Source organism: Amphimedon queenslandica, unplaced genomic scaffold, assembly GCF_000090795.2.
Source record: "Amphimedon queenslandica unplaced genomic scaffold, v1.1 AMPQUscaffold_13135, whole genome shotgun sequence".
Classification (NCBI taxonomy): domain Eukaryota; kingdom Metazoa; phylum Porifera; class Demospongiae; order Haplosclerida; family Niphatidae; genus Amphimedon; species Amphimedon queenslandica.
In genome coordinates, this window is record NW_003546629.1 from 62,361 (window position 1) to 80,804 (window position 18,444).

The 18,444-nt window shown below is 33.2% G+C and overlaps 2 protein-coding genes across 2 annotated transcripts in view; one reads left to right on the forward strand and one right to left on the reverse strand.

Annotated features, from left to right (window-relative positions):
• LOC100632299 (uncharacterized) overlaps positions 1 to 4,089 on the reverse strand; it is a 5,630-nt gene extending 1,541 nt beyond the window's left edge. Inside the window, exons 1-4 of the mRNA XM_003389166.3 lie at positions 3,782 to 4,089; positions 3,283 to 3,400; positions 2,416 to 2,561; positions 76 to 507 (exon numbers count right to left, since the gene is read on the reverse strand). Of these exons, the coding sequence (XP_003389214.1) occupies positions 76 to 507; positions 2,416 to 2,561; positions 3,283 to 3,400; positions 3,782 to 3,988 (903 nt within the window). The 5' untranslated portion in view covers positions 3,989 to 4,089. The remainder of the gene's footprint in view (positions 1 to 75; positions 508 to 2,415; positions 2,562 to 3,282; positions 3,401 to 3,781) is intronic.
• A 68-nt stretch (positions 4,090 to 4,157) lies between these two features.
• On the forward strand, positions 4,158 to 17,242 carry LOC100632423 (coiled-coil domain-containing protein 146-like). The gene is made up of 25 exons (XM_020000944.1): positions 4,158 to 4,247; positions 4,292 to 4,605; positions 4,667 to 4,749; positions 5,077 to 5,128; positions 5,483 to 5,640; positions 6,770 to 6,827; positions 6,909 to 6,974; positions 7,601 to 7,785; positions 8,295 to 8,352; positions 8,462 to 8,557; positions 8,746 to 8,819; positions 10,237 to 10,335; positions 11,516 to 11,699; positions 12,084 to 12,209; positions 12,378 to 12,422; positions 12,638 to 12,726; positions 12,973 to 13,137; positions 13,503 to 13,683; positions 14,066 to 14,174; positions 14,287 to 14,357; positions 14,436 to 14,528; positions 15,283 to 15,417; positions 16,008 to 16,217; positions 16,505 to 16,672; positions 16,944 to 17,242. Exons 2-25 carry the CDS (start codon positions 4,426 to 4,428, stop codon positions 17,142 to 17,144), a joined length of 2,886 nt encoding a protein of 961 aa, XP_019856503.1. The 5' UTR covers positions 4,158 to 4,247; positions 4,292 to 4,425; the 3' UTR covers positions 17,145 to 17,242.
• The last annotated feature ends 1,202 nt before the right edge of the window (positions 17,243 to 18,444 follow it).

Genomic DNA, 18,444 nt, shown 5'->3' on the forward strand with positions numbered 1-18,444 from the left:
CTTAAGGCTTTACCTTAATTTAAGTTTCACTTTTGAATCAGCCTTGAAAAAATAGCATACTTTTCAAAAACTTACAGATAGTATAGAAGCATAGGGGGTTGGTTTACCACTTCTAACCAGAGCCTCTCCAGCATTAGTGAAAGTAACTGATGGACTACTAATCACATCAGACCCAGCAGCAACAGAACTACCAACGCTACCAAAAACTATTTTAGAACAACCCCATGGTTTACTGGACTGGACATCAAGGCCCCACAAAGCATTCATATGACAGAGTTCTTCAATAAAACCCAACGGGGAGGACTCTTTAGGTCGTGAAATGCAAATATCAGTCTCTTGTACTCTTGGATGATGGTTGACTGGTTTGCCTGTTCCAGTGAATATAAAGTATTTTGATTTGCTGTAATACTGCATTAGTTTTAGTGCTAGGGACTCAAGTGAGTTATCTACTGGACAAAACACCCAGACAGGGAAGTCCTTCCCTCCTTCAACAAGAGGATGAAGTTCCTAATAAATAAACAAAATAATAAATGAATAAATAAGTAAGTTAACAAATAAATAAAAATGACTAAGGAAGACGAATACCAAATTAAACAATAACAAAAACTAGCGATAGAGTAGCACCAAATTAAGTTCAAAAAAGGAACTAAATAAACAAAATAGATCAATTTAAGTACATTAAAAACATTGATACGTTATGCATGTATCAAGACAAATACAGGATGAAGGGTACAAGAAGAAATAACTATACAAAGAATAACAATAATAATAATGATATGAGTAATACAATAATGTACATCATGTAATCCAAATCATATCCTTTATCAATAATCATGTACACTATCATGTTCCGTTGAGTATACACATGGAGACAGACTGACAATCACAAAAAGGAAGGAAGTACATTAGCTCATTAATGGGCCACACATGACCATAAACTGATTCATTAAACTTCTTTTATTCACAAGCAAAGTATTGCAAATTTGCCTTGAAAATGCTTCACATTCACAATCATTAAATTAAAGTGCATATTTATGTAAGAGGAAAAGATACTATGAATTGACTAATTTAAGCTAAGTCTACATTGCATACATGTACATGTACATCAAATGCTATCATAACTCTTCCAATGTAATGATGTAACTTTATTATCATTACCATTACATCATAATAATTATACTATCATAGCTTTCTTAACAGTATTAATAATAAATGTGTGTGTGTGTGTGGTTGTAACTATTAAAAAATTCCAGTGTATTATTATCATTATTATGATAACTTTCCCACTTGCTTATAAAATTAGGGACAGTTATTGAATGTCACTGAATCCATTTACTCTGTGTGTGTTTTGTATTTTTTAGTAACAGATACGGTAGTATCCCTGCAATAGGTAGTAACCTTAGTTCGGCTTCTAAATACAATCAGTTTACCCAGAAAGACTACTCAGTGTAGGTTTCACTATTACAATGTACATTGCAACAGGTAAATTTAGATGGAAGTCAAAATGATAAGAAGTCCCCCACTGTATGTCATAATCTTGATGCAAGCTTCTAGCTAGATTACACTGTTTACTGTATGTGTCTCAATTGTGTGTCAGTCAGTCTGTCTCTGTTGCATGTCCTGATGTTAATGGGCTAATGTATTGAATGTGAATCAACAAGAGATTCAGCTAATGTGTAATAACCTTACAAAGATGAAGTGTGAAGAGAGAGAGGGAGGGAGAGAGGAGAGGGAGGGAGGGAGAGAAAGGGAGGGAGAGAAAGGGAGGGAGAGAGAGGGAGGGAGAGAGAGGGGAATAAGGAGGAAGGAAGTGATGCTTTAAAAGCCCCACTAATTACCATACATACACAAATATGTAAACATGAAGTCGTGTACTAAAATAAACATTGGCATGATGCTATGGAATTTACATGTATATTTTCCCTTTTAATGAGAAACACATAAACAATTTCATGTGAAAAATCTTGTGATTAGTAATACATAAGAATTAAGCCGCTGTCATGACATGCCCACTGTAATCTTTTCATCTTTTTCTCAAGACAAAAAAAACAAAGAGCATGTGATACAGTGTGCAATTGCCTAGGGAGCGTTGCTATGTAATAAATGTCAAAACAAACATTCATTCTGTTGAGCTCTCAATCCACACGATGACATAATGTGTATTTAAAAAAAAGAGTCAGGAATTCGTGTTTATGGAACAACGGCACAAGAGTGGCGGTTAGAATTATTTGATGGCGTTTTATTATCAGTATAAACATGTACAAGCACTAGGTTGGTTTATATTTACAATAAACTGATAAATTATAGATACGGAACGAAGATAAGACACTAAAACAATAAAGAGAAAATACAAATAAAACGTAGTAGGATCATTGTCTGTGTTTTAAAGATATTTTAAAAGATGTTTTAACTCACAACATAGATGAAGTGTCCACTTGGTGTTTTTTGATTATTTTTGCCATCGGGTACTCCGGCAATTTCTCTCACTTGATCAAATATTTCTTTATTACCACACAGCCATAATACGTGAGGAGAATTTTGAGCAGCAGCTGGAGGAGCAGCTACAAAAATAGATAATTATATACAATGTTATTCTGCTTTATTTTTCTCCTGGGCATTCTCTTTTGCTCTCTTTTTTACACTTTCGATGCTTTAAAAGCTTCCACATTCTACTCATATTTACAATTCTGTTTACAGTATACATGTACCTTAAGCCTACTGTTATTTGCATCTACTAATTTTAGCGAAATCAGCAAAAGTCATGTTTAGCGTTACTAATTTTAGTGTTTTTAACCATTAAGGTAGTCTCTCTTTTCAACACCTGTTTATACTGTTTATACACCTGTAACCATGAGGATATATTTACATCATGCACGTCTCCAAGCAGGTGTATGTAAGCATGTGCTCCCCACGTACAAAGTAATCCTCATATCCTTACAATTAGAATGTCTCCATTACTCGTTTGAGTACACAAATACAAGTACATGTACATGTACAAGTGCATATCAACTTGCAGAATAAAAGATGTAAACATGTTTTTCTGCCATATAGCTCAAAATTTCTGAGACCTTAAATTTTTGTTAATTTTGCAAATTTTGAAAAACTTAATGAAAAAAATTGCTTCTGCATTAAGCCATGGGAGATCAAAGTACTTTTGGGCCACAAAAATTTCTGACATTTTTAAAACACAAAACTACTTTCCCTTCCCCCTCGTTCCCTTCCCCCCCTTTCTTTCTCTCTCCCTCCCTCCATCTCTCTCACTTTTTTCACTTTTTCTCTTACTTTTTTTCGTGACTTGAAGTTTAGAGTGTTGAGGTCTAAATGGAAACAGCAGCTGCCAGACATGAGTATTCTTGAACTGTACGATTTGGCTGAAGACATTGTACGCTGCTAATTCATCCTATGAGGATGCCAAGAAGCAAGCAAGGAAATAATACAATTAATAATTACAGCTAACAATATGATGTGATTACATTAATGAAATAATCCATGCACGTATAAATGTGCAGTGCAGGTACAGGCAGTGTTTGCAAATAATATTAACGTGACCTGGCAAAGGATGGAAATCAAAAACGTCTAATTGAAAATACATTTCGTAAGATGCAAGTAAACATAATGCATATACACGTACATGTAAATGTGTATCTACATGGCCTTGGTAATAATAATTATCATATAAAAGTAGAATTTTTTATTATAATTTTTAATTTGTTGCAATTGAAGAATATCGTAGTCAATCAAAGGTTAAATTAATTTTTTTCGATTGTTTGGAGAGACTCACCTTTTCAACTATTCTTCTCACAACAGCTAGCAGTAGCTCCTTGCTGTCTGATTTGTGTTCATATTTCAACCGATCCGCTTCTTCCTTGTCTAGTGCTTTGAACTTAACGAGTAGTGTGGTAAAGTCATAATAGGGAAATTCATCAAGAATGAGCTTTTGTCCTTCCTTGCTCGATAGGATCTCTCGAAATTGATCTTTTACAGACATTGTCAAGGAATGTAGCAATACTAGAGCAAGGACACCAGCTAAAGTAAATAAACTGAAAACTGGTGTAGCTTCAAAGGCTAGAGAAATTAAAATGCCTCTAAAAGCAGGAAACAGGTCTGGAAATAACACTAGGTGGAGCTACAGTAGCTGGTACCCGCCCTAATTCAGCTAACCAAAAACACGGGGAGACGGGACTCTAGTAAAAGATGGCCCTTTATAGTGTCGGAAATTTTCCAAGATGCAAGTTTTTAAGAGGAAGGTTTGATGGAAAATTGCTAGTTTTAACTTTGTTTTCTTCTATAGCTCAAAAGCATAGATATTGCTCAAAAGAAAACACGGAAACTAAATTAATTCATGGCTTCAATAATATTTGCTGTGGGTGTGGCTTGTTGCCAATGGCAACATAACAACTTGATTCCTCCATCCATGCTGGCACAATGTCCTTGAGTGGACTCTCTTCTCTCGTTAGTGACAAGAGAGTGACTGATTCAGAAGATGAGGAGACAGGAGGTGTGGATGAAGACTCAGAGAAGGAAGTGGTGATTGCTAAGCCACCAGAACAAGGTGGCCTTTCTTCGCATAGTCAGTCAATAGCTGCCTCTGATCTACTGGATCAGGTATTATTAATAATAATGTATTATTTGTGTAAGAGATGAGGTATTTGCTTTATTGATGCAGCTTGTTGAAAATGGCTCAATATCTGGAGAAAGAGCTGGTAGATTGAAGAGGAAATACAATTCTCTAATTCACAGCATTGAAAGGTAGTTGTACATAATAATAATAATAATAATAATAATAATAATAATAATAATAATAATAATAATAATAATAATAATAATAACTGTAATTGTAGTAATAGCATGAAAATAGCTAAAAGAGATACCGTATTAAATTACAGTATAGCTGCATGTACATGTACATGTACATTGCTTTTAAATCTACTGTTAGTTCAATTGTATACTTTGTATTGTCAACTTTTACCATACATGTACATGTAGATATTAGAGTTAAAGTAAACCACTTTAGCCCACTATATCTCAGTTTGTTTAGTTGCAATGTACATTGACTTGTGTTTCTTTCTAAATAAGGTCACGAGCGGCTGAGAATGCTCTTCTACAAAAATCACACGAGCTGAAACAGGTAACAATAATTAATAGCATAAATATGACCTTTTTACTGTATGCACAATGTATTGGAAAAATTAATCTAATACTACTGTACATTGTATTCCACATTCATAATCTCAGAAGTACAAGTACATGTACATGTAACTAAGAGTAAATAATATGTACAGAGAGTATCCAATGGCCTTCTATTGAAGCCTGCTGCAAGTGTGTGCATTATTAAGAAACACTCTCCACATATGTACTTCTTTTGAATCAGTGTTTATACAGATATTTATAACTAATGTATTATACATACTCCTGTGTATTGTATATGCATGTAGTTTTATTGAAGATAATTATTATTTATTTTGTTTTTTTATTTCTTAAGCAACTGTCGTCTGGTCAGACTACCATAGAGAGAGGTGATGGTTTCCCTGAGTCTGATAGCTCTCACACCTCCAAACTGAGACAGACTCTCCTCACTCAACACAACGAGCTACTCCAAACTGAGAATAGAACAATAAAACTGGACAGAGAAATTGAACAGTAAGAGCAACAATACTAGTAATAATGATAATAATAATAATAATAATAATAATAGTGTTCTTGTTTTTATTATAATAATAATATTAGTAGTAATAATAATACTGGAAAAATATTTGAGGGCTGTAAATTTTGCAAATTTGTCTAAAGATCTATTTTGTGGATTTAATTTTTGCCAATTTGTACCGTCTGCCTAATAATTTGATTTTTGCGGAAGTAATTTTTGCAAATCTTCAAAAATTGTGAAATCCACGAAATTTATAGCCCTCGAAAATTCTGCACTATGTAATAATAGTTGTACACTTGGAGACAGACAGTAATGATTAATGCCAAGCACTATTGCATGTACATGTACATGTACATTCCAAGACACTATTTTGTCACATTCCTTGTACATGATCATGATCTATACTTACAGAATTATAGTAATTCCTGATTATTTAAATAATTTAAAATATATACTAAATGCACATGTACGACATTCTCCAAGTGCAGCTGTATATTATTGACTGTCCATTATTTTGACAATAGAAGTCCACCTGCTTCATTGATGTGTGCTTGTCTGGCTAATGGCTTGTTTGTGTGGTTCTGATGTTTTTGATTTTGGGGAGTTTATAAGGGAATTATGTTAATAGCAGTGCTACAGTCCAGTGATAATACTCCTACATGACACATGTACATGTACATGCATAAGTACATGTATGTACATGTATAATACAGAATGTACATGTACATATACATGTACTACGGTGTACATGTACATTAAACTTTGGTGTGTGTGTGTGTTTTTACAATGTAGACTGTAAAAGCTTTGTAGTTCAGTGAAATTTTAATATTAAAAATTTTAAATTAAAAAATTTAATTATGGGTCAAAGTACATGCACATGTAGGCGTGTAGAAATCGTACATGTACCTACATTTACATAGTAATATTGATATAAGGGTATGTGGGATAGTAAATGGTAGCCTTTGATCATTAAAATTATAGTGATTAGAAGTTAAAATATAGTTTACTTATTATTAATTTTGGTAAAATGGGATTAATGTAGACACATATACATGTACATTGTAGATCTACAAATGTATTATAAATGTCAGTTCATTTAATGTAAGCTCCTTCTCTTTCATGTAGACTAGAGGAGGAGAAGAGACAGTTACAAAGAGAATATGATCACCTACCTAAGAGAGAGGTTTGAAATTACACATACATGTACTGTATATACACGTACACGTATATGAACCATACATGTGTATATTCTTTATTAATACAGGAACTTGATGAGAAGCGTCAATCACTGGATACTGCAATACATCAACTACATGATGAAATTGACCAGGTTAGCCTTGAGATATTCAATACAGTGTTGTACACATGTACATATACAAAGTACATACCGCTATGTGTATGCATGTACATGTACATGTACATGTACATATACATGTGTTTATGACGTCTATTTGGTGTTATGATTTCTTGGTCCAGTTGAGCGTGTAGAAGGATACGTCATATGTTCTCACTTCTCAGCTTTTAATGTAATTTATAATAATAATCAGTCTGCCTTATATGTGCATGTACATTGCAGTAACTGTACATCTATATGCAATACTCCCTCTATTAATTAATGCATGTACATGTAGTTTATTTATTTTATACTTTCTGCTGTTAATTTCAATGTAATATCAGGTTGTGTTATTTTCCTGAGTCTAATATTTCGTGGTTTTCATTGACTACGAAAATAAAGCACCACAAAAATAACCAACTGATATGGTATCACACTGTGTCTGTGTGTGATGTACCATATGGTACTACTTTTGAAACATTATTAAGATGAACATAACTCAAACATTTAAAATAAGAATCAGCTCATATTTAAGGGCATGTATACATTGAACATGTAATGTTATATCATTGTGAATTTGTAATCATATAAATATTTTAATATTATTTTTATTTTTATTGTAGAGGATTGCTATTGTTAATTCTCTCAAAGATGAGGTCCACAAGGTGAATGAGACTATTGCTGGCATTCAAAGAGACACAGCAGAACTTCACAAACTAGAGAACACGGTCCAAGAGGATCTCTCCAGTATACTGATAGCTCCTACCAACCTACCAAGGGAAATGGATAAAATCAGGAAACAAATAGCGTATGTTTCTAATTGAAATGCAGTACATGTACATGTACAGTATAACCTGCTATTGTGGACACTCTAAAATAAGGACACCTCTATAATGAGGACAGGTAGTATCAGTCCCAATACAATAGTAATGTGTATTAATGAACCTCTGAAATAAGGACAGGCTCATAATCAGGAGGGTATATTAATTTATTGGTCCCCAAGGTGTCAGATTTGACTGAATATTGTATCATTTTCATTTATTAATTGATCATGTAAATATTATCATAATTCTCTCCCTGTCTCTCTTTCTCCCACTAATGATAATGTTATGATACTTTCACTTTCCTTCATTCCTGTCATGCCATCTTGTTACATGCATGTACAATGTATGAGCATATACATGTACATTGTACGTTCTTTTGCTCTCTCCCTCTCTCTCCTCATTCCTCCTTCTCTCTCCCCCTCTCTCTCTCCCTCTCTCCCACTCTCTCTCTCCCACTCTCTCTCTCTCTCTCTCTCTCTCTCTCTTTTTGTAGTGATAATGAGAAACAGGTATTGGATCATACTCAAGTTCTTGAAGGACTAGATGAAGAGGTAAGGATTGAATCTATTCATGCACACTTTATAAGCAGGTATTGCTATTTCAATACATGTACAGTAGTATGCGTGTTCATGTACAAATGTACAAATGTATGGTCTGTAGATAGCGAGACTGACTCAACTTGTCAACAACATGAAGGAGGAGGTTGTCTCAGAGCGAGCACTATCAATGGAGGAGCGACGTAAAGTTGAGAAAAACGTAAGAAATGATACAAAATAAAAGGAAGATGTACATGTACAATTATTAATTAGTGCAAGCATGCATTGTACATACTGTACATGTACATGTACATGTACATTACCTCTCTTAATTCATAAATCCACATGTAAATCTAATAGAACATGAATGTGCAATTAAGTGCTGTATTTCTTTATGTTTTTATGCAGCAATTAAGACTGGAAGGTATGGAGAAGAACATACTCTTAGCTAAAGAACAAGAGGCAGCATATTTAGAGGAAGGGTAAGCTAGGACACACTCATCACCTGTCACTATATACACCAGCTACTGCTTAATACCATCTATTTGTGATTTTAATTTTACTGAATTAGAATATTGCAAATAGTTGATGACACATGTATGATTACATTTACATGCCATATTTAATAATATGACATGGTCTCATATTAAATCACGTACAGCACCATTTTAAAACACAAATATTTCTACTGCATGAATTTCCTGATTTACGGTATCCCCTATATTACCATATTAGTGGTGACATGTGGCCTATAAGCTGAGACTGCATGTTATACCATAATTATGGTATACTTCCTGTCTATAAATGGTCCATTGTATTAACCTGAGAATGTAACCCCTTCCCTATTGAACCAGATATGCATGTACTTGTACTTGTATGGCTGGTGTCAGGATTATGTGATGCATGTGCAGTGTATTATGAGTTTACTAGAATATGGAGTGAGTGTAGACAAGTGTTGTATGGAGTGTTTATGTACATGTAGACAGATACAGTAATAATGTCTGCCTCCTTAAAGGGACACGTTCACGGAAATAGATGCACACGTTACTGTAGAGGAAGTAAACATTAAATTGGGCGTGCAACAGATCATTAATTAATAGTTATAACACGTGTTTAGACACGCGTAGAGAGTAGAGACAGAGCAATCAGTCGTAGAACCAGGAGTAGGCATCTGTAGAACACTTCCCTTGACCAGAATCAGCTCTTTTGCCACCCCAAGATACTCTTTTTAGTGAAGAAACACCAGGAATATTTACAAGTAACCACTCGAGTAGCCATTTTGCCTTAATTTTTAGGGGTGCGGCCGTACATTATGAATAGTTATCAACACTACACGTCATCATTAATGATGTCATCTTGAAAAACGGGCCAGTTTTTCAAGATGATGTGCTTCCGTGAATGTGTCCCTTTAACAAGCAAACCTACACAATGTACATGTACATATACTAGACATATCCACAGTATAATATTTCATGGCATACAAAATAATAGTGTTTTATGTATCTATTGCATGTAACAGGCCAGCACACAGGAGTATACCATAATTAATACACTTAGGCCTGTCTATGGTCTGTTGTATTAACCTGAGAATGTAGACTCTTCCCTATTGAACTAAATGTACACATGTACTTGTACTTGTAAAGCTGGTGTCAGGATTATGTGTATTATGAGTTTACTAATATGGAGTGAGTGTAGACAAGTGTTGTATGGAGTGTGTGTGTGTACATGTAGATGCAGACAGATACAGTAGCAGTGTCCAAACAAACTACACAATGTACATATGTACATGTACTAGACATATGCATTGGGCAGTATATGGCATACAAAATAATAGTGTTTTATGTATCTATAGTACATTATTGTTTAGTATTTTAATTGTATTCTATACTGTACATGTAGTGCTAATACTGAGCTCCAGTACAAGCACAGGACGAATGAGCAGAGGTCAATATATGATGGACTCATGATTAGGACTAAAGAGAAAGACAAAGACTTAAAGTTAGAGCAACTACATGTACATGCATCATGTGGTATTATTTGTGGGGACTTTTTATTGTACATGTACATGTGTGTGTATTTTCTGATTGATGTCCTTATGCTCTGTAAAAAGTTTGAGCTGATTCTGACTTAAATTTTTGAGTTACAGCCATTTTTTGAAATTGGCCGATTTTGAAAAAATCCCTGTACTATAGCCCATGGTTTTTTCTGAAAAATGGCTCCGAAATTACCCCCAATTTTTATTACATTTTTTGATACATATTGATGTCCTTATGCTCTGTATAAAGTTTGAGCTGATTCCGGCTTAAATTTTTTGAGTTACAGCCATTTTTTGAAATTGGTCGATTTTGAAAAAATCCCTGTACTATAGGTTTTTTCTGAAAAATGGCTCCGAAATTACCCCCAATTTTTATTACATTTTTGATACATATTGATGTCCTTATGCTCTGTATAAAGTTTGAGCTGATTCCGGCTTAAATTTTTTGAGTTACAGCCATTTTTTGAAATTGGCCGATTTTGAAAAAATCCCTGTACTATAGCCCATGGTTTTTTCTGAAAAATGGCTCCGAAATTACCCCCAATTTTTATTACATTTTTTGATACATATTGATGTCCTTATGCTCTGTATAAAGTTTGAGCTGATTCCGGCTTAAATTTTTTGAGTTACAGCCATTTTTTGAAATTGGCCGATTTTGAAAAAATCCCTGTACTATAGCCCATGGTTTTTTCTGAAAAATGGCTCCGAAATCACCCCCAATTTTTATTACATTTTTGATACATATTGATGTCCTTATGCTCTGTAAAAAGTTTGAGCTGATTCCGGCTTAAATTTTTTGAGTTACAGCCATTTTTTGAAATTGGCCAATTTTGAAAAAATCTCTGTACTATAGCCCATGGTTTTTTCTGAAAAATGGCTCCGAAATCACCCCCAATTTTTATTACATTTTTTGATACATATTGATGTCCTTATGCTCTGTAAAAAGTTTGAGCTGATTCCGGCTTAAATTTTTCAAGTTACTGCCATTTTAAAAAATTGGCCGATTTCTGAAAAATACCATAGTATAACCTTTGCTTTTTTGATCAAAGTATTAAATTATTGAAATACATGTATTACTGTTATTATTATTATTATTATTATTATTATTATTATTATTATTATTATTATTATTATTATTCCCAGGGCATTAAAAAGAGCTGAGATCCAGTTGAGATCAACTCAGAGTGCCCTGGAGCAGCAGCATAGGATCCTGGAGCCTCTCATCATTAAACTGGAGGAGATGCAGTCAAAGAGTAAGTCAAGACAAGGAGAACTGTACAGTCTAACCAATGAGGTTGAGACACTGAGGAAATCACTCAAGCAAATGGTAAGTAATAATTATTACTGATGTAGTGTATTGTATTTTTTTAAATAATAGTAATAAAATTTTTTCACTTTTCTATCATACCATATAGTGAAAAATTTTCATGGCCAAAAAATTTTACAAATTCATCAATCTATTTTGTGAATTTAATTTTCATGATTTTCTGTCAAAAGGCTATCTTGATCAGTTTTTTGTGGATTTTATTTTTATGAATTTTGAATATTAATTGTGAAATTTACGAAAATTTTGGGCCATGAAAGATTCTAGCCATACGATAAATAAAATGGTACATGTACAGTACATGTAAATGCAGATTTACATGTAATATGTAGCTAATTTTTTTCCTCTCTCTCTCTCTCTCCTTTATCTCTTGATTCCTCTCCTTAGGCGGGTACTGAGGAGTATCAGGAACAAAGTTTAGAGTTTCTACTTGAGAGAGAGAAAGAGCTGAGACAGTCGGCTAGGAGGAACCAGAAGCTGGTGGGAGACATTTCTAAAGCTGCACTGGCTATGGTACAGCATGAGAGTGTATTGTACATGTACACGTATACTATAATGTACTCTTACTCTGAAAATTATAAAATTACATGTACATGTACATGTACATGTACATGTACATATACAGTATTTTATGTGAACTGAATGACTTTTATTATTGTTGTTATTATTTTGTACTTTCAGATGAAGCAAAGAGACAATCGTGCCAAAGACTTTTATAAAGCTATTGTAAGACTAGTATTTACCATGTGTCTACATGTACATGTGTACATTATTATTATTATTATTATTATTATTATTATTTTTATTATTATTATTATTATTATTATTATTATTATTATTATTATTATTATTATTATTATTATTATTATTATTATTATTATTATTATTATTATTATTATTATTATTATTATTATTATTATTATTATTATTTGTTCCTACAGCGTCAGAAGCAACAGGTAGAGGATGACATTAGAAAAGGAACTAATCAAATTGAGGACCAACAGAAAAGACTGAGAGACCTAGAAATAAGGTACAGTACACGTACATGTACATGTACAAGTATGTGATGTAATATGTGAATTAATTATTTTTTATGAACATCTACAATCTATGAACATCTACAATCTACTTGTACATGTACATGTACATGTACGTACATTTTTATTCAATTTATGTACATGTGCATTTACGTATACTGTATACTTTTAAAATAATCTCCAGTGTATACTTTTCTTTGTCTTTTTTCAATTAAACATTTCTCTTCCTCTTTCTCCAGTTTGAGGGACTTTGCTCAAGCTTATGAGCTCGTTAAATCAGAGAGGAACATTGTCTACTCTCAGATACAGTCGTACCAGCAGCTCTCAGCTGAGATGAGAGAGAAGCTGAAGGTTCTTCAAAACGAGAAGGAAATACTCCACAATGCAGTGGACAGTAAAACAAAGTAAGTTAAGATTTAAATAAGTGAAAAGTATGATCATAATAATTAAATCTTGTAAAAAAATTTGTAGCATAAATACAAGTAAATATTTGTATACTTAAATGTGCCCATAAATATATGCATTTACTAAGATCAATTGTATAACATTTACATGTACATGTACATGTACATGTAGAAGTATTCCTATAATTGTTTTCACCACCTTGCATGTATAGCTGAGTTCTTATTAAGACTTATAGAGATTCTCTCTCCCTTCTAATGCTTCTAGAGAAGTCCTTAGACAGTATCTCTGTGCTACATGTATTTAAAATGCAAAATGTTGAAAGTTTCCTCTACCTGTTTTTATCATAATTTCCTACTCCCTTTAGGATTCTCGCAAGGTCTCATTTAGCTATAGCTAGTAAGACCCAGGATAGGGATGGGCAGCACTCTGAGCTCACTAAAATAAGGACACAACAGGAGGATGGGCGGAGCGAGCTTGAGAGACAAAGAGAAGTTCTTTACAAACTAACGCAGCAAATAAACTCAACGGAACAAACACTGAATAGAGTAAGAGAGAGAGAGAGAGAGAGAAAATAAAATCAGAGAGCAAAAATTAGAGCACAAATTGAGAGAAATAATACATGTACATGTACAATATGATGCTAGGCCAGCTTACTGTTGATTTTTAATCAAAGCGTGGGCAATTTGATTGACCTTTTGATGCATGTTTTACATGTCAATGTACATGTACATGTAATTAAGTGAGGATTAGCATAATTGTGTAAACCTACCTTAAGTCTATATGTACATGTGTATTCTATTTATTAATTTATTATTAATCTATTATTAATTATTAATAACCTATTAATTATTTATTAATCATTTATTATTCTATTTATTAATATTATTATTTATTTATTAAGTGTTTTCATTTATTGTACATTTGTAGCTTTGTCAGTATTATGAGCAAGTGGTTCAGAGCAGGAATGACACTGGACTCCAGCTTATAGAGAGGAATGAAGAAGTCTGTGTCTTCCATGAGAAGATTAACGTACAAGGTACAAGAACATGCATGTACATGTACATATGCTTCTTTGTTTGTTGCTACATGTACATGTATGTGTACAGTACAGTAATAATAATTACATGATTTTTTATTTTATTTATTAGCTACAATAACTCAGCAGGGGATTGCTAAGCTAGCTGAAAAAGAGGAAGAATTGCAGTTCCTTAAAATGGAGGTACTATATACCAACAGCAATCATAATTATTATAAGACTTTTATTTTATTTTTTATCTATTTTTCTTGTCTTTCTCAGCTTGCTAGACTCCAGAGAGAGATTAAGATTAATCGTGATCAGTTACCAGAGAAAGAAGAGCTAGAGAGAGAACTAACGCTACACCAGAACATGGTAACGAAACACAATATACATGTACATGTACATGAATAGCATTAAAAACACTGGATCTTAATGGTTTAATGGAATTTACATGTTCATTGTACTTTTATTTATGCATCATCACAAATAATTGATTTTATGTCTAAGGTTAATAAGATTACAGGTGCTATTTTAAATTAATTAAGATGGATGTACATGTACATGTACATGGATGTACTGTACCTAAATGATATTTATACATACATGTATTTTAATTAACACAATACCATGCATGTACATGTTAATCTACATGTAATTAAAAGGGATTTTTGGGAGTGAGTGTCCCAAATAAAAAATGTGCCATTATACACATGCCACAGTCAATTACTAAAATTTTAGTAATTCATCATAATTTTAAAATTTACAAAATTACAGCTACAGTATACATGTACAGTACAAGTACATGTACATGTACATGCTATTTTATTGCTTTTATTCATGTACCGTAAATGTTCAAATAAAAGCCTGGGCGTTTATTTCTTTCCAGATCAAAAAAAATTGCGTAAAATAAAAACAGAAAAAGTGAAACTGGGATTCGAACCCGGAACTCCAGACTCAATGCACTTAGCTTACCAAGTTAGGCCATTTAGGACACACTAAAGATTGCGGGACTTATATTGAATAAAATATCCGTATCTATACTTGGAGATTCTTAGTACCAGGCGTTTATTCAAGCCCAGCCTTTATTTGAACATTTACGGTATTATTATTTCATTCTTATTTGCAGTTATTATCAACGAAGGAGTCATTGAAGTGTTTGGAGGAGGAGATGTGTGATGCCAGGAACCCAGAGAGGGTTAGACTATTAGCAGGAAAGGATCCGTCCTGTAAGGAACTAAGAGAAAGAGTACAGAAGCTTCAGGTAGTACATGTACATGTACTGAAGTATGCTCATAGTACATGTAGCATACATGTACATGTACATGTACATGTACATCCACAATGTGCATGGGTAGACTAACAATAATTTAAAAAGGTTGTAACTTGAAAAGTTTTAGTCGGAATCAGCTCAAACTTTCTACACAGCATAAGGACATCAATATGTATCAAAAAATGTAATAAAAATTTGGGGTGATTTCGGAGCCATTTTTTGGAAAAAACGATGGGCTATAGTACAGGGTATTTTTCAGATTTTGGCCAATTTTTAAAAATAGCCATAACTTAAGAAATTAAAGTCGGAATCAGCTCAAACTTTCTACACAGCATAAGGACATCAATATGTATCAAAAAATGTAATGAAAATTTGGAGTGATTTCAGAGCCATTTTTCGGAAAAAACCATGGGCTATAGTACAGGGTATTTTTCAGATTTTGGCCAATTTTTAAAAATAGCCGTAACTTTAAAAATTAAAGTCGGAATCAGTTCAAACTTTCTACACAGCATAAGAACATCAATATATATCTACTAGAGTACATAAACATTTAATATCATATTCTAATGTATTTATTTTAGGATCAACTATCTGAGCGTGAACATCAACTGCTAGAGAAGGAGCTGCTAATGGAACAGATCCACAGGTTGCTAGGCAGGACACAAAAGAAAGTAGAAGCAAGGAAAGAGACTACATTCCAGGTTGGAACAAAAGGGAATCACTATCAGTCCAAACTGAGGGAACTGACAAAGAAGATAATGTCAAGTATATCAGAACTATCAGTACAACAGGTGAGGAGGGAGAAGGAGAGAGAAAAACATACTCTAAATTATAGCATCTAATATTAATAATATTCATGAAGTCACTATTGAAACAGCTGGATTTCCATCAAAATTCAAGTTTTAAAGCTACTCCAAAAGCATTATCTATGTTATTACACTTTACTGCTTGTCAGCTCATGAAGCTCATGCTGTTTAGCTACATTTGTGTAGGAAACCCTGGTCTAATTTATTTATACATGTACATGTATTTAATGTACGTTATATACATGTACATGTACATGTATATTAATTTATAGGCGTTGGCACTTCACCTGAGTCAAGTGGTAAGTGAGAAGGAGACTCAACTTGAAAGAGCTTACAAGAGACTAGAGGCAGGGGAACCCCCTGATGATGAAGTAACTAATGAAATAGTGAAAGCCTATCAGAAGACATTGAACAAAATATCATCATCTGATAATGACATGGTATGTTAGTTGATAGGGAGGGAGAATTTATATTTTATATGCAATCTACATGTACATATATTCATAAACTTTGGACTTGGCCTTTACTTTTGAAGAATGAAAATGTATTAACAGTTACTGTATACTATACACGTACATATACAGGGTATGTATGGTGGATGGATCTGTGTCTATGTTTTTTTTATACAAGTAGCCATGTGTCTCTGTGTGTTTAACTTATTTTAAATAAATTCAATTACTGATACACTGTCCCCCCCTCCCTCTCTCTCAGTCCTTACAAGATGAAGGTCGTGAGCTACCCAATGGAGTCTACACTACAGCCTCGCCACGTCCCAATGCTTACATACCTGACAGCGAGACAGACTTACCTCTTCCGAAACCTTATGGTAACCACGCCCCCTTCAAACCCACCCAACCTGGGGCCAACATACGACACATCAGAAAACCACACCTACCTCCGATTGACATTTAGTGACTGGTTTTATCAAGTTTGGTATAATTATAATTATCAATAAAATAAGAAACCATTTAGACTTAAACCATTTAAAGTAGACAAAATTACTTAATGCATGTACTTGTACATTGAATTTAACATGCTGCAGTATTATGATATGTGATGTGGTAGAGGAGGAGGAGCTAAAGAGAGGCTTAAATGAGAGAGACAGCATGGAGCGGAATGATGCATGAATTTAATTTATTAGCTACATATGTCACTGTGTATAATATACACAGTAAGTAATAATAGTAATAGTAATTATAGTAATTCAATGTATAGTAATAATGCATACACTGTAATTGATATTACTGTGTATATGTGTGTATTAATGTATAATGTGGTTAATAATGTTAGTAAATAAAACACTTGTTGCGATTCATGCACTAAGTCACTATCAGTATATGCTGCAGCGTACATGTACATTGACTTTTTTTTGTAGCAGTGTTAAAAAAGAATTAACTTAAAGACAAAAGGTATGGTAGCAATGATAATAAAATAATAATAATTTTATTATTATTATATGAGACTGTAATTAACTGAACATTCTAAAAAGTAATGAAGAATAGATTAATTTTAGTTATATACTGCTTCTAAATATATGGCTAAGATATTTAATAAATGTGACAGCAAAAATTACTAAAGATTATGAATAAAACAAATCAACAACTGATTCATGATTATTTCTGAGTCTAACATCAGTAGAACTTGGTACAATTTCTCTCATTTGTTGATCAACAGTTAGATGTGATTCAGTGACATCTTGATCATCTTCATCTAGTTTCTTGAATAACTTCTTAATTAGAGCATCATAACATTTCATATGTGATAACTGCAGGTAAAGATGATAAACAACAATCAAAATAAAACTAAAGATAAAAACAGATAAACAAGTATTGTACCAGATCAATACTTTACTCTCATCAGTAAAGGCTACAGATAGACCAACCATGATACACAAGTTAAACAAGAACCAAACTTCAAGTACATTGTTCATTCTTTTATTGTAAACTCCACAAAAACAATGACCCAATGATAGCACAATAACTAACACTGTCAATAGCATTGACAATAGGAAGTGCTGTGACTGAATGAAACTGTCAACTAAAGTAACTGATAATAGTACTGGTATCCTAGCCACTAGCAGTAGACCAGGCCAGAACCGATACTCATCTTTCATTGGACCACTATAAGCATCAATAATAGGTTTGAAACGACTCCAAAATTTCTTTAAGAAATTAAAATTTGAAAGATACTTCTCATAAAAAGGATTAAGTAG

Coding starts and splice junctions, on each gene's coding strand:
- LOC100632423 (XM_020000944.1), top strand. CDS start 4,426: ATGTCCTTGAGTGGACTCTCTTCTCTCGTTAGTGACAAGAGAGTGACT. Junction 12,727..12,972: donor CTGAGAGACCTAGAAATAAG/GTACAGTACACG, acceptor CTCTTTCTCCAG/TTTGAGGGACTTTGCTCAAG. Junction 13,138..13,502: donor GCAGTGGACAGTAAAACAAA/GTAAGTTAAGAT, acceptor TACTCCCTTTAG/GATTCTCGCAAGGTCTCATT.